Source organism: Macaca thibetana, chromosome 1, assembly GCF_024542745.1.
Source record: "Macaca thibetana thibetana isolate TM-01 chromosome 1, ASM2454274v1, whole genome shotgun sequence".
In the NCBI taxonomy this organism is placed as follows: Eukaryota; Metazoa; Chordata; class Mammalia; order Primates; family Cercopithecidae; genus Macaca; species Macaca thibetana.
This window is the reverse complement of record NC_065578.1, coordinates 22,198,131-22,224,471: the sequence shown is the minus strand read 5'-3', so window position 1 is coordinate 22,224,471 and position 26,341 is coordinate 22,198,131. Positions and strand designations below refer to the sequence as shown.

Sequence of the window (26,341 nt, the reverse complement as noted above, 5' to 3'; positions counted from 1 at the left end):
ACTGTACTCCTGCCTGGGTGACAGAACAAGACTCTGTCTCAAAAAAAAAAAAAAAAATAAGGTACACTAGAAAGACAGTGGGGGCTGGGCACAGTGGCTCATGCCTGTAATCCTAGCACTTTGGGAGGCCAAGACAGGTGGATCACTTGAGGCCAGGAGTACCTGACCAGCCTGGCCAACATGTTGAAACCCCATCTCTACTAAAAATACAAAAATTGGCTGGGCATGGTGGTACATGCCTGTAATCCCAGCTATTTGGGAGGCTGAGACAGGAGAATTGCTTAGACCCAGGAGGCAGAGGTTGCAGTGAGCCGAGACGATGCCACTGCACTCCAGCCTGGGCAACAGAGCAAGACTCCATCCCCCCCCAAAAAAAAAAAAGAAAAAGAAAAGAAAGACAGTAGGAAGAAATGGATGTGAGAGTAATAGTAAATGAGAGAAGCTGCATGGAGGTAAGACTTAATGCTGAATTATTTTTTTAAGGATAGAGAACATTTTATTTGAAAAGACTCACCAGTAGAAACGTGTGGGGAACCAGTGTGAATTTTGACTTTGTTTTACCTAACCATAAAAATATATCTCCTAGGAAGTTGGAGTACTTTTTGGAAAAGATTAATATATTGATGCTTGTGTGTTAGATTTAGTATTCAAGTATAAAGAGATGTATAATTATCTCTAGGCCTTGCTTGAGAGAACTGGTTATACTCTGGATGTAACCACAGGACAGAGGAAGTATGGTGGTCCTCCACCAGACAGTGTGTACTCTGGCGTGCAACCTGGAATTGGAACGGAGGTAAGTGTTCTTTAGCTGTTTACCAAGATCTTTCCAGTTTGGAAAGTGTTTTATCTACTATGCAGATACTATACAGATGGGGGAAAATTCTTGATCCGTTTCAAAGTTTAGCTATTGTTATTTTTTAGATAGCCATGTGTATTTTGCTGCCATCATGAGGATAGATAATCTTGTGACTGGTAGATACCCAAATACTTTATATAGGAATATAATACAGAGTTCTTGGAACAGGTTGCTAAAACCATGCTACTAGCAACACACCATTTTAGATACTTGGAGTAAAGTTATTTGGAAGACACAATTGCTTTATTCTGTTTTTTTTTCCCGCCCCTGAGATGGAGTTTCGCTCCTGTTGCCCAGGCTGGAGTGCAGTGATGCAGTCTCGGCTCACTGCAACCTCCGCCTCCTGCGTTCAAGTGATTCTCCTGCCTCAGCCTCCCAAGTAGCTGGGATTACAGGTGCCTGCCACCACACCTGGCTAATTTTGTATTTTTAGTAGAAACGGAGTTTCACCATTTTGGTCAGGCTGGTCTTGAACTCCTGACCTCAAGTTATCTACCCACCTTGGCCTTCCAAAGTGCTGGGATTACAGGCGTGAGCCTCCACACTCGGCTGCTTTATTTTGGTTTTTGCTTTTTGGGGATTGTTTTTGTTTCTGTAGAGACTAGGTCTCACTATGTTGCCCAGGCCGGTCTTGAACTGCTGGACACAGGCAGTCCTCCCGCCTTGACTTCCTGAAGTGCTGGGATTACAGGCATGAGCCACAGTGCCCAACCAGGTTTTTTTGTTTCTGTTTTCTTTTTGTTTGTTTGTTTTTTGTTTTTTTGAGACGGAATTTTTGCTCTTGTTGCCCAGGCTGGAGTGCAGTGTTGCAATCTCGGCTGACTGCAACCTCCGCCTCCCAGGTTCAAGCAATTCTCCTCTGTCAGCTTCCCAAGTAGCTGGGATTACGGGCATGCTGACCACCATACCTGGCTAATTTTTTGTATTTACTAAAGACAGGATTTCACGATGTTGGTCAGGTTGGTCTTGAACTCATGACCTCAGGTTATCCACCTGCCTCTACCTCCCAAAGTGCTGGGATTAGAGGCATGAGCCACCGCGCCCGGCCAAGTTTTTTTTTTTTTAATATCAATAATTTAGAACTGTGCTTGTTCTCTCCCTTGCCTCACCTATCGCTCAGAAGGGACATAGTATTTACATAAAGATATTATTGATGGGCGTGGATTGCACAAGGGAAGAATGTGGAATCAGATAAAAGATTGAGTATGTTAGTCCATACTTGAACAAAGAAGCAACTCTTCCTCCATCTGTGTCTTCATAAAGGTTTTTCCATTTGCCTTATTGCTAGCCTATTCTAATCCCTCCCTCCCTCCCTCCCTCCTTCCTTCCCTCCCTCCCTTCCTTCTTCCCTCCCTTCCTCCCTCCCTCCCTTCCTTCCTTTTCCTTTTACTCTTTTTCTTTCTTTTTTTTTCTTTCAAGTCGGAGTTTCACTCTTGTTGCCCAGGCTGGAGTACAATGGTGCGATCTCAGCTCACTGCAACCTCTGCCTCTCAGGTTCAAGCTATTCTCCTGTCTTAACCTCCCGAGTAGCTGGGACTACAGGCGCCCGCCACCATGCCCGGCTAATTTTTCTATTTTTAGTAGAGACGGGGTTGCGCCAAGTTGGCCAGGCTGGTCACGAACTCCTGCTAATCCTTCAAATGGAGAAAACTATGTGCTGAAAAGTAACCTGTTATACGAGTGACCTTTTTTTTTTAGAAACAGTCTGTCACCCAGGCTGGAGTGCAGTAGTATGATCATAGCACACTGCAGCCTCAAACTCCTCCTGACTCAAGCAGCCTTCTTGCCTCAGCCTCCCCAGTGGCTGTGACTACAGACTCATGCCACCAAGCCCAGCTATTTTGTGTTTTGCTCTTGTTGCCCAGGCTGGAGTGTAATGGTGCAATCTCAGCTTACTGCAACCTCTGCCTTCCGGGTTCAAGCGATTCTCCTACCTCAGCCTCAGTAGCTGGGATTACAGGCATCCGCCACCACACCTGGCTAATTTTGTATTTTTAGTATTTTTAGTAGAGGAGAGGTTTCTCCATGTTGGTCAGGCTGGTCTCGAACTCCTGACATCAGGTGATCCTCTTGCCTCGGCCTCCCAAAGTGAAGCCCAGCTATTTTATTTTTTAATTTTTTGTAGAGACGGAGTCTCCCTATGTTGCCCAGCTGGTCTCCAACTCATGGGCTCAAGTGATCTTCCCACCTTGGTCTCTCGAAGTGCTGGCATTACAGGCGTGAGTCACCATGCCTGGCCTAATAAACTTGGAGATAACCAATTTGAAACAAATAGTTGATATGTTAATTGTAAAACACATATATATTCTCTCAGATTGCATTGTTCCTTTAGGAGAAAGATGCATTCTTCTGTATGTTAAATGTTATATACAGCAGATATGATTCCAGCAAAATCCCTATATGAGATCACTAGCCTAAAACCACTCTTGTCAAGCAATTACTTTCAGCAAAATCGTAGTGTAAAGTTTCAGATTTCTCTCATAAAGTTAGATTTCATGAGATTGTGCAAGTATTTGTTGACAGTTTTGAAAATTCAAGAAAAATAGGTTTTTTTTTTTTGTTTTTTTTTGTTTGTTTGTTTTTTGAGACGGAGTCTCGCTCTGTCGCCCAGGCTGGAGTGCAGTGGCGCGATCTCGGCTCACTGCAAGCTCCGCCTCCTGGGTTTACGCCATTCTCCTGCCTCAGCCTCCTGAGTAGCTGGGACTACAGGCGCCCGCCACCGCGCCCGGCTAATTTTTTGTATTTTTAGTAGAGACGGGGTTTCACCGTGGTCTCGATCATCCTGACCTTGTGATCCGCCCGCCTCGGCCTCCCAAAGTGCTGGGATTACAGGCGTGAGCCACCGCGCCCGGCCAAGAAAAATAGGTTTTTAATGTGTTGCTAGTAGATGTAATAAATTGGTTTTAATTGTTGTGATTTTTGATGTGAGGTTTGGTTTTTGTTCTTTTATATTTTCTTCCAGTCATCATTAAACCTTTTTAGGTCTTGATTGAGGAGGTTGAAGTTAAGGTCAGTGCCTGAGACTGTGCAGTATTAAAATTATGAGAGGATTATGATATCTCATTTTTGGATAAAATCTGTAAGTTAACCCATTAGATGAGCATTCATTAACAGACATTGTTGCTAAGTATTGTTCTGAGATGAGAAATATACAAGGATGATAGGTAGTAATTTTGAAATATATTTTTTAGTTGTAGTATTTTTGTATTCTTCAGCTAGTATTGTTAAGCTGCTTTGGGAAGCAAGTTCTGTTTTTGTTTTTGTTTTTTTGAGATGGAGTCTCACTCTGTCGCCTAGTCTGGGGTGCAGTGGCACGATCATTGACTGCCACCTCCGCCTCCCAGGTTCAAGAGATCCTCTTGCCTCAGCCTCCCAAGTAGCTGGGACTACAAGTGCACACCACCATGCCCAGCTAATTTTTGTATTTTTAGTAGAGATGGGGTTTCACCATGTTGGCCAGTCTGGTCTCAGACTCTTGATCTCACGATCCACCCGCCTCAGCCTCCCAAAGTGCTGAGATTACAGAGGTGAGCCACCTCGCCTGGCCAAGTTCTGTTTTTATTTGTTTCCATTAATATAAGGAGGATTCATGGAGGTCAATGACTGTATATAATAAATTCTTATCTGTTTGCAGAGTATACCACTGGTGTTTTGCAGAGTAATGAAAAGAAATGGTAGATTGAGATCTTATTCTTTGGCTTATTCATGGTGGTGAAGAACCCCAGTGTATTTAACAGAGACCTAAAGTATATGACTTTGTAGCAGCTGAATTTTATTATGTGTGAGAAACTGATACATTTGCAAGATAGCAAATGTAAGTAGGAGCTAGATAATGTAAGAATCCTAATTGATAACCAAAAGACTCTGTTGACTGGGTGTGGTGGCTCATGCTTGTAATCCTAGCATTTCAGGAGGCTTGAGGCAGGAGAATCATTTGAACTCAGGTGTTTGAGACCAACCTGGCTAACATAGGGAGACCCTGTCTCTATAAAAAATAAAAAATTAGCCGGGCCTGGCGGCATGCGCACAACTGTGGCCTCAGCTACTTGGGAGGCTGAGTTGAAAAGATCAGTTGAGTCTGGAGGTCAAGACTACGGTGAGCTGTTATTGCGCCGCTGTACTCCAGCCTGGGTGACAGAGCAAGTACCTTGTCTCAAAAAAAGAAAAGACTGTTGGATGACTTGGTTACTTCCTTTATTACTGTTGAAGTACTTGATGGATAAATTGTAGACAGCTAAAACTTTTTCTGGGTCTTCATGGCTGATGAGTGAAGAAAGAAGTGTTATTATGGTATTCATTAGATTCTGCTGGTTCCGAAAAGGGAGGAGGGTTACCTGCAGATGACTGAGTGCTTGCTCTGAAAGGGCTCACATGGATCCAGAATGACTCAGGACTAAAAAGTTAATAAAAGGAAAGTATTCCTATTTCATTTTAGTTAATTAAAAATTGAGCTTAAAAACTTTAAAAGAAGGCTGGGCGCGGTGGCTCAAGCCTGTAATCCCAGCACTTTGGGAGGCCGAGATGGGCGGATCACGAGGTCAGGAGATCGAGACCATCCTGGCTAACCTGGTGAAACCCCGTCTCTACTAAAAAAATATAAAAAACTAGCCGGGCGAGGTGGCGGGTGCCTGTAGTCCCAGCTACTCGGGAGGCTGAGGCAGGAGAATGGCGTAAACCCAGGAGGCGGAGCTTGCAGTGAGCTGAGATCCGGCCACTGCACTCCAGCCTGGGCGACAGAGCGAGACTCTGTCTCAAAAAAAAAAAAAAAAAAAAAAAAAAAAACTTTAAAAGGAACAGTGCTGAATTAGTTTTTGAAAACTTTAGCCTTTTAAATTCTTTTTAGGTCCTAAGTTAAATTGATCTTGAAATGAAGATATTCCTGTTTCTTAGATAAACTAGTGTTTTCAATTCGTGGTCTGTTTCTTCACAGACTCACATGACTATAGTATTGGGGACTTTATTGGCCACAGATTTGTTGATGTTTCTTCTATATTTATTTATTTATAAAAAGAAGGTCTCACTCTTGCCCAGGCTGGAGTACAGTGGCACAATCGTAGCTCACTGCAACCTCAAACTCCTGGGCTTAGGGGAACCTCGTGCCTAAGCTTCCCAAGTAACTGGGACTACAGGTACATGGCACCACACTGAGCCAATTTTTAAAATTTTTTATAGAGGCAGGGTCTTGCTTTGTTGCTCAGGCTGGTCTCAAACTCCTGGGCTCAAGGAATCCTCCTGCCTTGGCCTCCTTGAGCTTTGAGTTTACAAGTGTGAGTCACCATGCCCAGCCCACATGAGGAAGTTGAGACTCATTGCTTAAGAAACTTGGCCAGGTGCCATGACTCATGCCTGTAATCCCAAAACTTTGGGAGGCTGAGGCTGGCAGATCACTTGAGGTCAGGAGTTCGAGACCAGCCTGGCCAACATGGTGAAACCCCATCTCTACTAAAAATACAAAAATTAGCCAGGCTTGGTGGCACATGCCTGTAATCCCGGCTACTCAGGAAGCCGACACAGGAGAATTGCTTGAATTCGGGAGGCAGAGGTTGCAGTGAGCTGAGATGGCGCCACTGCACTACAGCCTGGGCGACAAAGCGAGATGGCATCTCAAAAACAACAACAACAACAAGAACAAAACTTGCTCAAGGTAACTAAAATGTAGATTTGAATTGCATATAACTGAAAACTCACTGTTGCTCACATTTTTATCGCCTGCATAGCTATCACCCTACTATACCAAGCCACTTTCATCTCTTTCCCAGATTGCCCTGTTCACCTGACTGGTCAGCCTGTTTCTCCACACAATCCATTTTCTACCCAGTTGCTGAAGTGTATCTTTTAGAACATAAGTCATACCCAGTCATTTTTCTGCATTAAACTCTCTGATGGCTTCCCAACACATCTGGGAGCAGAAATGCCTAACCATGGTTTAACTTACTCTGGCCCCGTTCTCTGTTTTCCACCCACTGTCACTTTTATTCTGGCCACTGGCCTGTGTGCTGTTCTTCAGATATGTTGAGTGTACTCCCGTCTCACATCTCACAGCCTTTTGTACTTGTTCCCTCAACTTGGAATGCTCTTTCTTCAGATTTCTTTTTTCTTTTCTTTTTTTTTTTTTTTTTGAAACAAGAGTCTTGCTCTGTTTCTCAGGCTAGTCTAGAACTCCTGGAGGGCCTCAAGTGATACTTCTGCCTTGGCCTCCCAAAGTGCATGAGACAGTGCCCCCTCACCTTCCTCAGATTTTTACTTAATTTTCTCTTAGATCTCAGCTCAAATTTACCCCTATAGGGAAGCCCTCCTAGTGAAAACACAGCCCCATCATTTATCCCCTCTTCCTGTTTTTTCATTCTTCTTAACATTTAATACCTTTTAAAATCATATAATCATTATGTATTTATTTATTTAAGACAGAGTTTCACTCTGTTGCCTAGGCTGGAGTGCCATGGCGTGATCTCCACTCACTGCAACCTCCACCTCCCTGGTTCAAGTGATTCTTCTGCCTTAGCCTCCCGAGTAGCTGGGATTACAGGCTTGTGCCACCATACCTGGCTAATTTTTGAATTTTTAGTTACAGACAGGTTTTCACCGTATTTGCCAGGCTGGTCTCAAACTCCTGACTTCAAGTGATCTGCCCACCTCGACCTCCCAAAGTGCTAGGATTGCACACACGAGCACCATGCATGACCCATATTGTTTACTTTTTTTATTTTTGTCTGTCTCTCTCAGTAGAATATAAACTTCATTAATGCCTAGACCTTGTCTGTGGTAGTCACTATATTTCTAAAATCTAGAAAAATATATGGCACATGAGTCCAAGGTATGTCTAATTCCTTGTCTCATGAAAGATTTGTATTATACAAGTTCTGAGTAGGGCGGGAGCCGTGTGTTTGTATAGGCTAGGCATTTACATGGAGCAGCTTCAAGCAGGTACTTTAAAGATTAATTGGGTGCTCGCTTCGGCAGCACATATGCTAAAATTGGAACGATATAGAGAAGATAGCAGGCCCCTGCGCAAGGATGACATGCAAATTCATGAAGCATTCCATATTTTTACTAGAAATACCATTTGACCCAGCTATCCCATTACTGGGTATATGCCCAAAAGATTATAAATCATGCTGCTATAAAGACACATGGACACGTATGTTTATTGCGGCACTATTCACAATAGCAAAGACTTAGAACCAACCCAAATGCCCGTCAATGATAGACTGGATTAAGAAAATTGTGGCACGTATATACCATGGAATACTATGCAGCCATAAAAAAGGATGAGTTCATGTCCTTTGTAGGGACATGGATGAAGCTGGAAACCATCATTCTCAGCAAACTATCACAAGGACAAAAAACCAAACACCGTATGTTCTCACTCATAGGTGGGAATTGAACAATGAGAACACTTGGACACAGGAAGGGGAACATCACACACCGGGGCGTGTTGTGGGGTGGGGGGAGGGGGAAGGGATAGCATTAGGAGATATACCTAAGGTAAATGATGAATTAATGGGTGCAGCGCACCAACATGGCACATGTATGCATATGTAATGAACCTGCACGTTGTGTACATGTACCCTAGAACTTAAAGTATAATAATAATAATAAAGTATAATAATAATAAAAGATTAATTGGATATGGGTGATAATGGGAGGAATTGAAAACATCTGAGATGTCTGTTTATAGAAGTAGTTCCGGCCGGGCGCGGTGGCTCAAGCCTGTAATCCCAGCACTTTGGGAGGCCGAGGCGGGCGGATCACAAGGTCAGGAGATCGAGACCACAGTGAAACCCCGTCTCTACTAAAAATACAAAAAATTAGCCGGGCGCGGTGGCGGGCGCCTGTAGTCCCAGCTACTCAGGAGGCTGAGGCAGGAGAATGGTGGGAACCCGGGAGGCGGAGCTTGCAGTGAGCCGAGATCGCGCCACTGCATTCCAGCCTGGGCAACAGCGTGAGACTCCGTCTCAAAAAAAAAAAAAAAAAAAAAGAAGTAGTTCCTCAGTCACCTGGAGGTGGGGGCTATGAGGGGAGAGAAACAGAAATTATAGTCTTCTAAAGGTAGATGGGGGCAATCAGAGGAGCCAGTTGACAAGGCTGGGTTTTAATCGTTTTGATTTTTAGAAAAAATCATTTGTTACAAACATGTCTTCATCATAGATTTCAAGGTACAAAAATGAGGTTGGTAAAGTATTCTGAATACTTAAGAGAAGAAAAGTTTTGATGGTGGCGGTTGCATCACCAGTGTTAATACTTGTAGAGAAGGCAAGGATGATGAGAACTGAGGGGGAAAAGACCTTTTTTTTTTTTCCCCTGAGACAGTTTCACTCTTGTCGCCCCGGCTGGAGCGCAGTGGCATGATCTCAGCTCGCTGCAATCTCCGCCTCCCAGGTTCAAGCAATTCTCCTGCCTCAGCCTCACAAGTAGCTGGGATTACAGGCGCCTGCCACCATGCCTGCCCAATTTTTGTATTTTTAGTAGAGATGGGGTTTTACCATGTTGGCCAGGCTGGTCTTGAACTCCTGACCTCAGGTCTTCCGCCCAAAGTGCTGGGATTACAGGCATAAGCCACTGTGCCTGGCCCGGAAAAAGACTTTTGAATTTGGTTATTAGAAGTTTATTAGAAGTTTATTGGGTACACAGTTCGAGTTAGAGGAAGAAGCCAATTATAGAGTGTTAAAGAGAACATAGATGCCGTGTGCTCTTCCGAGTATGTTTTTGTTAGAAAGATGGTTCTGCAGGGACATCATTTAAATCACATATAACAGTATCTTGTATCCCTAATTGTCATGATGCCATAGATGTCTTATTTATACTTCTCTTTGGCTTCACGGTATTAAGCATGTAGTAGATGTGTTGAAAATAATAACTGTGTGAGTGAAAAAAAAACGTACAGATGGTGTGTTCAAAACAGGCCAGGTGCAGTGGCTCATGCCTGTAATCCCAGCACTTTGGAGGGCCAAAACAGGAAGATCACTTGAGCCCAGGAGTTCGAGACCACCCTGGGCATCATAGCGAGAGCCTCTCTTACCCCCAACCCCCACCTCCAGATATTAGCTGGGCATAATGGCAAGAGCCCGTTGTCCCCGCTACTTGAGAGGCTGAGATGGGACGATTACTTGAGTCTGGGAGTATGAGGCTGTAGTGAGCTATGATCATGCCACTATGCTGCAGCCTGGGCAACAAGGTGAGACCCAGTCTCAAAAACAAGCCAAACCTTTATCAGTGAAAGGAAATAAATACAATACAAGCTAAAGTGAGGGGTGTGTTGTTGTATTTTGTTTTTGGATTGTTTGGAGACAGGAGGGAACCAGTGGGAAGGGAAGGATGGTACTGAGCAAAATATGAGAGTTGAAGGAATAACGGTTCGCAGTTGTTTCCAGAAAGTGGTAAGAAGAAATGGGCTTATTTATTGGGGTTAAGGAGTTAACCTTAGAAAGGAGGTAGATCTCTTTCTCTGAGGTGTGATAGAAGTGAAAGTAGACATAGTGAGAGGTAAGAATATGAAGAAACCAGTGACTCTCAGGTGATATCCTTAGGATGAGGTTTAGTGAATGAGGATTGGGGACCTTAAGGAGGTAGAAGAATTGCAATAACTATTGTGTGAGAATCATGCTAAGGAGTCAAAAGAATTCCTCAAGTTTTACCAGATAGCAGTGAAAGTGAGTCTTGATTATTTTGGAAAGGATTATCTCTAGATAGTACATCTGTTGTAGAGCTTAACTTCAGAAACTTAATGTCCATAATAATGTCGGCATATTTTGGATTGGATTGCTGTTACTACTTTATTATTTACCTATTATTCCAGCTATTTTTCAGACTGTGAAATGGTGATGTAGATGAGTTTCACTAGAAAACTTGTCATGCAAATACTAATTTTACTCATTCAGACTTTGTGGATTACAAATGTTTTAACATAAAACTTTTTAAAAATTTTTATTTATTTTATTTTTTTGAGATGGAGTCTCCCTCTGTTGCCCAGGCTGGAGTGCAGTGACACGATCTCGGCTCACTGCAAGCTCCGCCTCTCGGGTTCACGCCATTCTCCTGCCTCAGCCTCCCGAGTAGCTGGGACTACAGGCGCCTGCCACCATGCCCAGCTAATGTTTTGTATTTTTAGTAGAGACAGGGTTTCACCATGTTAGCCAGGATGGTCTCGATCTCCTGACCTCATGATCCGCCCACCTCAGCCTCCAGAGTGCTGGGATTACAGGCGTGAGCCACCACACCCCGCCAACATAAAACATTTTTAATGTTGCTTACATTGGAGGAACTTGAAGAAAATTATAATCTGGTATCAAATGAGGATTTTTGACTATATACTTTTTAATTTGCTGTTGTATATTATAATTTAATCCTATATAATTTGTAATTGAAGATCAGAAATTCTTCAAATGGTGAAGAGATGTTTTTCATACCTTAAAATTTAATATTTAATATCTGGATAGAGAAAGGAATAGATTGAAGCACGGGAGTTTCTGAAAAATACTGAGGTTGCTTTTTAAGTAGTAAAGATTTTAGAGTTGAGATAACTTGAGGGCTATGTCAATCTTTTATTCAATTATTTTTATTTTTATTTATTTTTAATTTATAAATTAATTTTTTAATTTTAAATTGTAGAAATGGGGTTTCACCATGTTGCCCAGGCTGGTTTTGAACTCCTGGACTCAAGTGATCCACCTTCCTCGGCCTCTTAAAGTGCTTGGATTACAGGCGTGAGCCGCTGCATCCAACCTCCTTTATTCTGTTTTTATGAGAACAAGTCAAGTTATAAAAATTTAAAAATTAGAGTTAATACAGATTTTACACTCTTACTAGTTTCCATTTTTCAAGAGACTGTTGTTCTTTGATAACCCTAAGGTCATTATAATAAAAATTAGGATTAGCTCTGAAAGTCAACTGTAAGTTTCAGATTGTTTCCGTTCTTTCTTAACCATCTTCTTCTGCCCGCATCTTTAAAAAAAAAAATAAAGACAGTAGGCTTTATGACTCTAAAATCAAATGCTTATGTTGGATTCTAATAAGGGGGTTTTATTTCAGGTGTTTGTAGGCAAAATACCAAGAGATTTATATGAGGATGAGTTGGTGCCCCTTTTCGAGAAGGCTGGACCCATTTGGGATCTGCGTCTTATGATGGATCCACTGTCTGGTCAGAATAGAGGGTATGCATTTATCACCTTCTGTGGAAAGGAAGCTGCACAGGAAGCCGTGAAACTGGTATGTGATAATTATCCACTGTCTAGCAAGTCACTATTTGAGGAAATAAACTTTAATTCAAAAATGTTTGTAGTTAACATTATTTTGATTCCTTCAGTTGTTGCTTTGAATATTTCTGTACTGACCAAGTTGGTATGTGACTTTTGCTTTTTTTCTGACTATAAAACTAAAAAAGAACTGAAAATACCCAAGAAGTAATGTTTTATAGAAAGTTTCCCATTGATTTAAGAAGTTATCTATTAGATTGATTAACATCAGAAGTTTCATATGAGTATTTGGCTTATGGATTTCTGTTTTTTGGTTTTAGGCAAAAGGATATCAATTCTTGATGTTAAACTTTAGGATTCTTATAGTATAATGAAGGCTGGAATGGGCTGTGGGGAATGTAATAGTAGATGACAGTGACTTTTAGGATTCCATTCAGAAAATAGTTGTGAATCTGTTTTATTTTTATTACAGCCTATTCATATGATTTATTTCATATTTTCTAAGTGTATTTTTGTTCTTTCTTTATGTTTCTTGGCCCTTGAGTCTTCTCTGTCTTTAATCTTTCTCTCTCCTCCTACTATTTATAGCCAGTCTCAGATTAATTTCCTTTCTTTAGAGCCTTTAACCACTTGGTGCTCATTTCAGACCAGTAGTAGTAGTAACAAAGTTCTGCAAATCAAATGTATCTTTACTCCTGCTGTATTTAAGACACAGCTATCTCAGTATCTTAAAATAACAATGTCATTTTTTTTTTGGCATACTCTTGCCTGACATCTGAGGGGCTCACTAAGTCTGGTTCTAGCCTTTCTAGATGATCAGCCTGTTTCATCATCAAGGCTTTTGGTTTCATTACTGGTGTCTGAATCAGTTCCGCTCGTAGCTTGACCCAGATTTTAGTTTTTATTATGGATTTTTCCTTCAAACTTGTTTATTTAATATTAAGTTTTCATTTTTGGCAACATATGATTTTCTTTTTAATACTCATATCTCTTAGTAAACTAATAGTTAAATAATATTAAAGTATAAGAAGCTAAAATTGGCCAGATGTGGTGGCTCACGCCTGTAATCCCAGCACTTTGGGATGCCGAGACAGGTGGGATCACCTGAGGTCAGGAGTCAAGATCAGCCTGGCCAACATGGTGAAACCCCATCTCTACTAAAAATACAAAAATTAGCTGGGCTTGGTGGCGCACGCCTGTAGTCCCAGCTACTTGGGAGGCTGAGGCAGGAGAATCACTTTAACCCGGGAGGTGGAGGTTGCAGTGAGCAAAGATTGTGCTACTGCCCTCCAGCCTGGACGACAGAGCGAGACTCAGTCTTAAAATTTAAAAAAAAGGCTAAAATTTGTCAAGAAAATCTACTGTAGTGATTTAAATAAAACACTTTTTGAAAATACTGTGTTTGGTAGACAATTTAAAACTATATATTTAGAATTCTGTGACTTCTGTAGAATTTGAAATTTTTCTAATCCAATTTACATTTCCAAGGACCCTGAATGATCAGTCTCAGGTATTTTTTTCTGAAAAATCTGTGGGAAAACATTTTCAGATAGATAAAATTAAAATATGAAATAAGATACTTTAAACAATAAAGTGAGTCATTTTTATGTGGAAGAGTAGTGAAGGTTAACAAAACCAAACTAAAACCAAGAGACTGTGACAAGTTTAAAGTATACATTCATATTATGGAAAGCATGAGGGAGCTTGGTGAGTTGATGAAGCAGGGAGCATTTGGCCTTAAATTGTTGAATTTTTTTAGATTAAGATCAGTTGTCCTGAGTTTGGGGTGGTTTTGGGGTCTCTGGTTCTTTTCTTCATTGCAGTGTGACAGCTATGAAATTCGCCCTGGTAAACACCTTGGAGTGTGCATTTCTGTGGCAAACAACAGACTTTTTGTTGGATCCATTCCGAAGAATAAGACTAAAGAAAACATTTTGGAAGAATTCAGTAAAGTCACAGGTAAAACAAAAATGTATTTAGAAATTACTTTTGCGAAATGTGTTATACTACTTATAAGTGCTCACAAAAACTGAGGGGTTGTATGTATTAAATTAAGAATTCAGGTCTTCGGTGTCTAAATTGCTTCCTTTCTGCTTTATAGTGGTTTGGATTTAAACAAATTCCCTTATATCCTTCATTTCTTGGAATGTCCCCTTCACTTCTTTGTCTTAATTGAACCTTGGCTTTTGCTGGAGCTTTTGCTCTATAGCCTTCAAGTGAATGCTTTTTTCCCCCTTGACAGTTAGTGTATTTTAGGACCAAGAGAATGAAAGTTTTTACTCCCTCCCTGTTGCCTTGTCTAGATCAGATATTTTGTTTATTTGTTTGTTTTTTGAGACGGAGTTTTGCTCTTATTGCCTAGGCTGGAGTGCAATGGTGCTATCTTGGCTCACTGCAAGCCTCCTTGGTTCAAGCAATTCTCCTGCCTCAGGCTTCCAGGTAGCTGGGACTACAGGCATGCACCACCACGCCCGGCTAATTTTGTATTTTTAGTAGAGATAGGGTTTCTCCATGTTGGTCAGGCTGGTCTCGAACTCCCAACCTTTGGTGATCCGCTTGCCTTGGCCTCCCAAAGTGCCAGGATTACAGGCGTGAGCCACTGTGCCTGGCCGATCAGATTTTTTAAAATATCCAATTCTAAATCCATGGAATTGATTGAGAAGTAGATTTTATATCGTAGTTCTGTATACATTTATATATAACTGAAACAATTTAACAAAACTGTACTTTTATTTATTATACATGATTTATTTTGATACTTCTTATTCTATTTCATTTTTTAAAATACCAGTTGTGATCTAATACTACCTATGATTTAAAAACACTGCGTTAGACCACTGCCTCCCCTTGTAAAAACTACTATTCCTTTACATTTTTATCATTCAGACAAATGCTTTCCCTTTTGTTGAAGCTGTCAATCATTGCTCTTCTGGTTTCAGCCTTTCATTAATCTAAAGATTGCTTCTGGCTCACTATCTTCCTCTTCTGCCCTAAATTAACTTATTTCTAGTACCTTTAACATCTACATTGGTGAACCATCCAGAGCTTTAGACTCCTACCTATTTCTATGATTACCTCATCTTTAGTCCTTTACTTCAGCTCCACCATATCCAGATTACATTCTGGATCTAGGCACCAGAAATTCTGTGCACTTTAAACTCTTAATTTCTAGCGTCTCACTTTGTAACCACTGCCACCATCCACTATATTGTGTTGTCAAATACCCCTGTTGGCACAGTTCTTTGACCTCATCACTTTATTATCTATATCTCCTTCTGGCTTCATGATCATTTATTCATTCTTTCAGCAGGTGTTTATTAAAGTTTCTGTTAAGTGCTGGCATTGTGCTATGTGCCTGGGATACATTGGTGGCTAAGAGACATATTCTCTGCTTTCATAGATCCTATATCCTGGGAAAGGAGATAAGACCAAGAATATAAATAATAAAAATTAAAGGAATATTTAGACATTGTGATAAGACACTGAAGCAGGAAATATAGGATATTTAGCTAAAGAATAGCTACTATCCCTGTTTGGATGGTTCTGGAAGACTTTTCTGATAAGATGACATGTCAGCCAGCACCTGAAGGATGAAGAAGATGTAGCATACAAAGAGCAAAAGGAAGTGCATTCCAAGGCAGCAACACATGCCAAGGTTCCAACGCAAGAAAGAAGTCAGTATATTACAGTAACTGAGGAGACTAGTGTTATTAAAAGGTAGAATTAGGAATATAATTGTATGAAATGAAGTAGGCAGGGCTTCTGTAGGCCATGTAAGGAGTTGGGTTTTTATTGTATATATAATGAGAAGGCATTTAAAAGTTTTAAGCAGGAAATAACACCTGTTTCATGTTTATGGGATATTATTCCTACTGCTGTGTGGATAGGGACTTGGAGAGAAGGGGCATGAGTGGAAGCTGATAAATTAGTTGAAGCTGTCATACTAGTACAGATAGAGGATTAGACTAGCGTAATAGCAGTGGAGATAGAAAGAAGTAAATGAGTTTGGAATTGGTTAGGAGAGATGAAGTAAAGGAAGAAATCAAGAATGTCTAACCAATTTCTGGCTTCAGAACCAGGTGGATGGCACTGTTTATTAGATAGGAAGTCTAGGGAAGGCAGATTTTGGCCATGGTGGTTCAGTTTTGGACATGTTAAATTTGCGATTCTAAGACATCAAAGAGGATACATCAGGTAAGAACATAGGCACATCTAGAGCTTAGAGAAATCTGGGCTAGGAAAAAAATCTAAGCATTTGTAAGGGTGTAGATAACATTTAAAAATAGGGCTAGCTGACATTATTCAGAAAGAACACATATGGAAAGATAAGGGCAAAGGACTAAGACCAGAGGAACACTAATATTTAGTGATCACTTCCATTCTTGGTTAAAAATAGTAACTTTTAAGTTAGCTTGGCCATGATTAGTTGTCAAAAGTTAGTTTTCTTGGGTTTATGTTAATAGTTTTGTTTTTAAGATCCTTGTTAGTGCTTTTATAGTCATGTTATATCAAACGCTCTAAAATATTGTAGCATGTTAAATGTCAGAATACAGTAGTTAGATTTGTTGTATATGGCTATACCTTAAGAACCCCTAAAATTAAAAAGGAACATCAAATACTGTCCCAAACCCCATATCTGATTATGTTGATTTAATTGTCTACTAATTGTCTACAAAGTTAGTGACTCATTTTGAGGCTGCGTCACTTATTTTTTGCTCATCGTCAAGCGGATTTAGGTCTGCCTAATCGCTAGATGTGTGGTGGATGCTTTTGGCTTATATATCTGGCTGTTGGTTTAACAGAGGGTTTGGTGGACGTTATTCTCTATCATCAACCCGATGACAAAAAGAAGAATCGGGGGTTCTGCTTCCTTGAATATGAGGATCACAAGTCAGCAGCACAAGCCAGACGCCGGCTGATGAGTGGAAAAGTAAAAGTGTGGGGAAATGTAGTTACAGTTGAATGGGCTGACCCTGTGGAAGAACCAGATCCAGAAGTCATGGCTAAGGTAAATACAGTTGCTTGGAGTGGGCATAGGGTCATCATTTAAATTTTGTACTCAGAATGAAGCTCAAATATTTTGAGTTTTATGATAAATAGAAATTGTAGCTTTAGACTTTAACTGTTTGGCAAGGAGCAGCTTTAACACTAAAGTTAACAGCCTGTCTTGGTATCCAGGAATTTCCATTAACCATCCCTTTTCCTGCAGATTAAATGTGCAAAAGGAACTGAAATGAAATTCCTTCAATTAAGTATTTTCATACACACTGGGTATTTGTTTAGTGCTCGGCACTGTGAGGGATAGAGGCTTTTTTTTTTTTAAAGGTCTTGAGTAAAGTGAGAAGTAATGTTTTGGAGATTATAAATTATAATCTTCATTGACTATATTATGCCTTATTACTTGGCTGTGAATTATGTTTTATTTAGATTTATAGCTGATTTTTCTTTTTTTAAGCTTTTTTTTTATTTTTATTTTTTATTTTATTTGTTATTATTACTTTTTGAGACAAAGTCTTACTGTGTCGCCCAGGCTGGAGTGCAGTGGTGCGATCTCGGCTCACTGCAACCTCCACCTCCCAGGTTCAAGCGATTCTCCTGCCTCAGCCTCCCGAGTAGCTGGGACTATAGGCGTCTGCCACCATGCCTGGCTAAATTTTGTATTTTTAGTAGAGACAGCATTTCGCCATATTGGCCAGGCTGGTCTCAAACTCCTGACCTCGTGATCTGCCTGCCTTGGCCTCCTAAAGTGCTGGGATCACAGGCATGAGCCACCGCACCCCGCCTGTTTTAAATGATCAAGTTCCATTAGTGTATTGTCCCCATGAAGAAAGGCAGAAGATTGTCGTGTTTGCTCTTATTCGTTAGTGGCAAAATATGCACGGCAAGTCCTGAAAAGGGCACTCTATTCCCTCCTAATTCCTGTGCTTGCATTGCCAGGAGCTTAATAGTGGTGCCATGAGTACTGGTTCTTAATTTTTCCTTTGGGCGACTCCTGGGACACATCACAGTTGCATTTCTTTTGTTTTTTGAAGTGGAGTCTCGCTGTGTCTTCCAGGCTGGAGTGCAGTGGCGTGATCTCAGCTCACTGCAAGCTCCGCCTCCCGGGTTCACGCCATTCTCCTGCCTCAGCCTCCCGAGTAGCTGGGACTACAGGCGCCTGCCACCACACCTGGCTAATTTTTTGTATTTTTAGTAGAGACAGCGTTTCACCATGTTAACCAGGGTGGTCTTAATTTCCTGACCTCGTGATCTGCCCTTCTTGGGCTCCCAGAGTGCTGGGATTACAGGCGTGAGTCACCGCGACTGGCCTCAGAGTTGCATTTCTGCTGCTTAAAATGAGCTCTTGAGCATTTTAATTGTATCTTCCCTTCACAGGGAGGCAGCAACTCTGAATGGCCATGAGTTAATGGTTGGATTCTTCTTGATAAGTCAGAAGTCAAGGTTTTTATTCCAGAATTTGAGGAGGCAAACCCTTGCTCTAAATAGTTTGGAGGAGAACCCTGGTTTATACTTGTATGGTAAAGTCTATGTAGGCAATGACATCTTTGGGTTAAGCAGATAAGATCTATTGAGAATGAACCAGAGAGGCTCTCAGAAGTGCTACTCAGTATCTTTTATCTCATATTCCTTGAGTAGATGGGTAAGGGATAGAGAATTCAAATAGCTCTTAGTTTTTATTTTAATTTTTTACTAGCTTGATTTTGATTCCCATTGTTTCTTCTCCTAATACAACTATGACTTTGGGTAAACTACTAAACACGGATGTCATCTATTTTATTGAGCCTGGATCAGTCTCTAAAGATCACCACAACTTTGAATCCACCTGTAGTAACTAAATAGCCTGTGTTGCTTTTTCTGTGAAAATATTTTAAAATAGCATTATAGATGTATTACATATTATAAAAGAGGAATAAAATCCCATGAAAACCAAAAGTATAGCTTGTAATTTGCTTACCAGCCACTTCTCACATAACCTTTAATAGCTGCTCAGACGGAAGTTCATCCTAATCTTTTTTTAGGGTTAGAAAACTTCAAGATTTTATTCTGGTAACTCCTTTTTCGTAAATCTAAAACAGGTTTTGGAATGAAAATGAGGCCTCCATAAACCTAGGATTAAATATTGTAGAGCCCTTTATTGTTTTTTTTTTTTTTTTTTTTTTTTTTTTAAAGAGATTGGGCCTCATTATGTTGCCTAGGCTGGAGTGCAGTAGCTGCTTACGTGTGTAATCATAGCCCACTGCAGCCTTGAACTCCTGGGCTTAAGCGTTCCTCCCGCTTCAGCCTCCTAGGTAGCTTGGGACTACTGGTGCTTACAACTGCACCCAGCTCCTTTACTGTTTCGTAATTGAAAAGAAAAGTTTATCCATTTGAGTAAAGCTTCTGTTATTCACACTATCAATTTACAATTCACTGAAGATTTTTTTGCCAAGTTGGGTCAGTTTTACAATGTACCAAAACCTAAAAGCCTAAATATATGTCTCTTAAAGGGACCCTTTTTCCTGTTGAACATTTTAAACACAGTTTCAGTAAGTGATTTTGATATAGTATGTTAACAGTTTCATCATAGAAAATTCCATGTTGAATTTTTTTTAAAAGCAACTGAGCCAGTGGGAGTCTGTGTAACATAGAGGCTGGACCTTAGTATGATAAATTGAGAATAATAAAGGGGATGGAGCATTTGTGAAAAATGTTAGTTTTTTTTCCTCTTTAAATTAGTAACTTCTTATTAGATAGTCCTGTATCTGAAGCAACAAGTTGTTCAATATGTTAGTTTTTTATTTGGATAGGTACTATATATTCTTAGTTTAAAAGTTATATAGAAAAGTATAGACAAAGAAATTTCCTTTCTACCCCTATGCCTATGTCTACCAAATCCCCTTTGTCCCCTATAAGGCATCCAGTTTTAGTAGTTTCTGGTTTATCTTTTTAGTATTTCCTTAGGCAAATATGAATATACTTCCTTAATTCTTACATGAGTGGTAGTAATGTTGGCAGCCTACTATATTCACTGATCTACTTTTTGTTTATTCACCATCCTGTTTCATCAGCTCTGAGAAAATACACTATTATTATATGAACCACTAAGTAGTTATAAAACACTGCCAACTAAACTATGGCACAGTACTTGCTTATCACATTGACTGTAAGTTGTTTCTTTATTTCAGAGATGTAAAAACAGGAAAAACAGTGTACCCTGTCAATCTCTGTTAGCTCATAGAGCTCTTCTTCATTTTTTGGGTTTTTTTTTTTGAGACGGAGCCTTGCTGTGTCACCCAGGCTGGAGTGCAGTGGTACAATCTTGGCTCACTGCAACCTCTGCCTCCCGGGTTCAAGCGATTCTCCTGCCTCAGCTTCCCGAGTAGCTGGGGTTATAGGTGCCTTCTACCACACCTGGCTTATTTTTGTATTTTCAGTAGAGACGGTGTTTCACCATGCTGGCCAGGCTGGTCTCGAACTCCCAACCTCAGGCAATCCGCCCACCTCGGCCCTCCAAAGTGCTGGGATTACAGGCGTGAGCCACTGTGCCCAGCCCTCTTCTTCATTTTTTATGACTACATAGTAGTCTATTCTGTACTATAGTGTATTTAACCAGCTGGATATTGAATTGTTTCTGATCTTTTGCTCTTACAATGCTGGAATGAATAAGTTTATGTTAGTTGATACAAGTGGAGATATATCTGTAGGATAGTTCTTAGGGGTAGAATTGTGGGCCAAAGGGTAAATACATCTGTAATTGTTAAGATACTGCCATATTCCTGTCTGTAGGAGATACACTATTTTACATTCCTACTAGCAAAATACAAGATAATTATTTTCCTCATTCTTGACAAAATAGTGTATGATCAAACTTTTGAACTTTGCCAACCTGATAACAAATGGTCTCAGTGCCATTAATGATTAATGATTTGCGTCTCTTACTATGAATGGTTTGAACTTTAAATATATTTTAAGAGCCATGTGTGTTTCTTTGTATGAACCACATATTCATGAATTTTGCCTATTTTTCTATTCAGTTGTTGAGCTTTTTCTTATTTTCTGGTTCTCTGATATAAAAGAGAGATTAGCTGTTTGTGATACATGTTGCAAATAACTCATCCATATTTATTGTCTTTGCTTACAGTATTTGTTGCAATATAGAAGTCATTTATTTTTATATATCATTCTTATGGCTCCTAGATTTTAAGTCATAAGGTCATCCCCACTCCAGTGTTACATGAAGGAATCATTCTTGTTCTGATACTTTCACAGTCCTCCCTCCACCCTTTTATTATTTAAATTTTCAATCTATTTGGAGTTTATCCTGGTGTATAGTGTGAGGCATGGACCAGCTTTTCTCCTTTTTTTCTAATTAACACTACCTGATTTAATGATTTAAGCATTATAGTTTGTTTATATTCAGTAGGGCCAGTCTCTAAATTTCACTCTTTTTTTTCCTGGTTATTCTTGTTTGTTTATTTTTTCATATGAACTTTTGAAAGTTATTCAGTTTTAGAGGAAAGAAACAGAAAAACTTGTTTTGAAAGGGACTTGGAGACCATGTTAAATTTGTTGATTAGCAATAATAATTATGTGTTGGTTCTTTGAAGGTTCTATTCAGTGTTAGGTGCTTTAATGACAACATAGGAGAAGGCAGGAACCAATAATTTTTATAAATTGGTGACTGATATCAGTGTCATTTTCCTAGCAATTTCTCGTACTACCTGTAACAACACTTTCAGCGCTTAATGTTTTAGAGGAGAAAAGCCTATGCTATGAAGACAGGAAGAAACACTTTTCAGGTAAAATTAAGTAGCCAATGACAGTTTTGTTTATTTGTTGCTTACTAGGTAAAAGTTTTGTTTGTGAGAAACTTGGCTACTACAGTGACAGAAGAAATATTGGAAAAGTCATTTTCTGAATTTGGAAAACTCGAAAGAGTAAAGAAGTTGAAAGATTATGCATTTGTTCATTTTGAAGACAGAGGAGCAGCTGTTAAGGTAGAAATTTTGAAATTTTGGTTCTTGATATTTGAATTTTGTTTCTGAAACCTGCCAGACACGTAAAGTAATGTTAAAAACTGAAGTAAAATTGACTGTTAGCTTTTGCTGAACTCTTTTATTTATTTGTTTATTTTTTTTTGAGACGGAGTCTTGCTCTGTAGCCCGGGCTGTAGTGCAGTGGCCGGATCTCAGCTCACTGCAAGCTCCGCCTCCCGGGTTTACGCCATTCTCCTGCCTCAGCCTCCGGAGTAGCTGGGACTACAGGCGCCCGCCACCTCGCCCGGCTAGTTTTTTGTATTTTTAGTAGAGACGGGGTTTCACGGTGTTAGCCAGGATGGTCTCGATCTCCTGACCTCGTGATCCGCCCGTCTCGGCCTCCCAAAGTGCTGGGATTACAGGCTTGAGCCACCGCGCCCGGCCACTTTTGCTGAACTCTTTCTATTTAATCTCTGTTAAGTGGTAATAGTATAACAGATAAGACTCCATATTTCAAAGCCAGATTATTACTGAATTTGTGATCTTAGGCAAGTTATTTTTAATCTCTATTGTTTTGTAAGATTTGATAGCATGATGCCTTGGAAGTATTACAAGGTATAAAAATTAGCTGCTGTAAACACTAAATAGGTAATGAATATATTATAACTACTTAGTTTACCTCAGTTTGTGTACCTATGAAGGAAACTGAGTGGTGTACATGACTCATACAGTATTTGAGTAGATGTATTGTGATGAGGGTATGATTAGTTTTACCTTTATTTAATCATTTTAGAGTTAAAATAGCATTCACTATGTTTTACTGATTTCAGTAATTGTTAGAGATATCTCTTGTGTATAATAGTTGATTTAGTCTTTGATGATAATAATAAGTATGAAGAAAGTATTTTCATATGGTATTTGGAACACAAAACCTGCTTTCTATTGACAGTGGGTTTGGACTATCTTTAATGGGTGAAATTTTCAGTTTCTTTTTCTTGTTCATCTCTCCTTCCTTGAGGGGATGGGAAGCAAGACAAAACACTACTAAAATCTTTTTTATGTTACTGGGAAGATAGATCCAGAATGCTTAGTGACACAGGCATGGTTCTTTTTTGGCATGTTTGGTTGGTGGGATACTACCACCTCTAATTTGAGCATTTTTTGGTTTTGTTTTTTGCCCAGGGTACTGCTTTTAAAAGAGGCTTTCTAGAATCTCTGACTCGTTTATAGTTAATCGGCTTGCTCATTGATGATAGCTAATTAATGAGGCAGTATTGTTCATAAAATTCATAACTTGTCCAAGATCACAAACTCAGTAATAATCTGGCTTTGAAGTATGGAATCTTATCTGTTATACTGTTACACTCTTATCTGTTAATGTGTGGCGTCTGAAATTTTTACTGGTATAGAATGCAGATAACTAATAATTTTATGCTTTCCAAATATTCCTCCTGACTCAACTGGTTTTATATAACTGGTTGTCCTGATGGAAAATATTTATAGGATGGTTTGCCAAGGAAGCCTATTAAATTATAAAATATCTAGTCCAGGAACTGGGAGTCACCAGGATGGTCGGGGCAGAGAGTAGATGTTTCATTTTTTAATTTATGCCAGGAAGCTTTTGTAAACTTGTTTAGTTGCTTTTACTGAAGCAGTACAGGGAAAATTGCAATCTTGAGGACTAGTTTCATTTTTGTCTAGATACTTATAAATCACTAATAGCTCGTTATAAATAGAACATTTTTTTATGTGTGCCCAGAGTGGGGAGAAAGGTATAGGGAAACAAAAAATAAAATATGAGGAGGTGACATTTTGTTACTGAGTACCTGAACCTTTTGATGTATGGCAGAGGTTGTTGGGTGGAACAACATGAACAAAGGGCTAGAACATGGAATGTTTGATTACTGCTTTCTACGTAATTGCTTGAGTCTTCATTAGTCCAGGCCTTTTCTGGCTCTGTACTTTAAACTGTTCAAGCAAAATACATTTCGAGTTAAGCATTGTGAGGGAAACCTAGGTTTTTTTGTGTTGGTATCTTGAATTTTACAGATAATCTCACTCTGTAACCTCATTTGTGCTTCAGATCCTTGAAATTTTTGTATAAGAACAGTGTAAGACCTGTATGTTGTATGCTACATGTTTATTTAAAAATTCTAATCCTGAAAAGTTAATCTTTGGTTCGTATTAATATTGGCATTTTTCCCTGGTATGGATTTGCTTCTTTGGTGTGGATTTGCTTCTTAGGTATGGCTTATCTTTTAAGGAGTTAGTTATTTGGAATTAAGGAGCAGCAATAGGTGGCAGCCCTTTTACCTTTTAAAATACAGTATCAGGAGGTAGGTTTTGTTCTAAATGTCATTTACATATAAAAAGATAAGGTCTAGGGAAACGTATTTTCTTTGTGTTTGTATTTAACTTTCTGGCTAGATTCACCTTTTGGCCATTTAAAATAATTGTGCAGTAAATTATTAAGTATATTAAATGAGTCAAGTATGATAGCATGCACACTATATAAAACATATAGTTTTATATCATAAAATAAATTAATTTTTCAATTTTTTATAGGCTATGGATGAAATGAATGGCAAAGAAATAGAAGGGGAAGAAATTGAAATAGTCTTAGCCAAGCCACCAGACAAGAAAAGGAAAGAGCGCCAAGCTGCTAGACAGGCCTCCAGAAGCACTGCGTGAGTCTACCTTTTAGTAGATATATCTTTGGACAAGGAATCTCCATTTGATAATGGAGATTGGATTAATAAAACACAATCAGAGTCTTGAAGCAAACTGATTTGTTTTTTCTTTTCTCCCTTCCCTCCTTTGCTAGGTATGAAGATTATTACTACCACCCTCCTCCTCGAATGCCACCTCCAATTAGAGGTCGGGGTCGTGGTGGGGGGAGAGGTGGATATGGCTACCCTCCAGATTACTATGGCTATGAAGATTACTATGATGATTACTATGGTTATGATTATCACGACTATCGTGGAGGCTATGAAGATCCCTACTACGGCTATGATGATGGCTATGCAGTAAGAGGAAGAGGAGGAGGAAGGGGAGGGCGAGGTGCTCCACCACCACCAAGGGGGAGGGGAGCACCACCTCCAAGAGGTAGAGCTGGCTATTCACAGAGGGGGGCACCTTTGGGACCACCAAGAGGCTCTAGGGGTGGCAGAGGGGGTCCTGCTCAACAGCAGAGAGGCCGTGGTTCCCGTGGATCTCGGGGCAATCGTGGGGGCAATGTAGGAGGCAAGAGAAAGGCAGATGGGTACAACCAACCTGATTCCAAGCGTCGTCAGACCAACAACCAACAGAACTGGGGTTCCCAACCCATCGCTCAGCAGCCGCTTCAGCAAGGTGGTGACTATTCTGGTAACTATGGTTACAATAATGACAACCAGGAATTTTATCAGGATACTTATGGGCAACAGTGGAAGTAGACAAGTAAGGGCTTGAAAATGATACTGGCAAGATACGATTGGCTCTAGATCTACATTCTTCAAAAAAAAAAATTGGCTTAACTGTTTCATCTTTAAGTAGCATTTTGCTGCCATTTGTATTGGGCTGAAGAAATCACTATTGTGTATATACTCAAGTCTTTTTATTTTTCCTCTTTTCATAAATGCTCTTGGACATTATTGGGCTTGCAGAGTTCCCTTATTCTGGGGATTACAATGCTTTTATCGTTTCAGGCTTCATTTTAGCTTCAAAACAAGCTGGGCACACTGTTAAATCATGATTTTGCAGAACCTTTGGTTTTGGACAGTTTCATTTTTTTGGATTTGGGATAGATTACATAGGAGTATGGAGTATGCTGTAAATAAAAATACAAGCTAGTGCTTTGTCTTAATAGTTTTAAGAAATTAAAGCAAACAAATTTAAGTTTTCTTGTATTGAAAATAACCTATGATTGTATGTTTTGCATTCCTAGAAGTAGGTTAACTGTGTTTTTAAATTGTTATAACTTCACACCTTTTTGAAATCTGCCCTACAAAATTTGTTTGGCTTAAACGTCAAAAGCCGTGACAATTTGTTCTTTGATGTGATTGTATTTCCAATTTCTTGTTCATGTAAGATTTCAATAAAACTAAAAAATCTATTCAAAACATTACCTATTTCAAATTCAATTGTGTCCTAAAACATTATTTTATTCGTAATCCTTGCAAGGAATATTGTTTTCAAAGTATAACTGCCTATGTGAGTGATCAAATTCATGCAAAATTTCTTGTCTATTCCAACATGTATTGTGGATATTAGACTGAGGATTAGTCTAAATTCAAGTATTTATTCCAATTAGCACTTCATTGATTGGTGTTCTCTCATAGTCTCTTCTAATTTTG

The 26,341-nt window shown here is 39.7% G+C and overlaps 1 protein-coding gene and 1 non-coding gene across 3 annotated transcripts in view; both read left to right on the top strand.

Annotated features, from left to right (window-relative positions):
• HNRNPR (heterogeneous nuclear ribonucleoprotein R) overlaps positions 1–26,109 on the top strand; it is a 35,167-nt gene extending 9,058 nt beyond the window's left edge. For both annotated transcript variants that reach the window (XM_050791290.1, XM_050791288.1), the window contains 7 exons: positions 680–793; positions 11,885–12,061; positions 13,872–14,007; positions 16,851–17,056; positions 21,876–22,025; positions 24,570–24,691; positions 24,829–26,109. In XM_050791290.1, coding sequence (XP_050647247.1) covers positions 680–793; positions 11,885–12,061; positions 13,872–14,007; positions 16,851–17,056; positions 21,876–22,025; positions 24,570–24,691; positions 24,829–25,441 — 1,518 coding nt within the window. In that variant the 3' untranslated portion in view covers positions 25,442–26,109. The remainder of the gene's footprint in view (positions 1–679; positions 794–11,884; positions 12,062–13,871; positions 14,008–16,850; positions 17,057–21,875; positions 22,026–24,569; positions 24,692–24,828) is intronic.
• Positions 7,801–7,905, top strand: LOC126944518 (U6 spliceosomal RNA). Its single transcript, XR_007722078.1, has one exon. It is a non-coding gene; the product is annotated as a U6 spliceosomal RNA (small nuclear RNA).
• Positions 26,110–26,341: the final 232 nt, after the last annotated feature.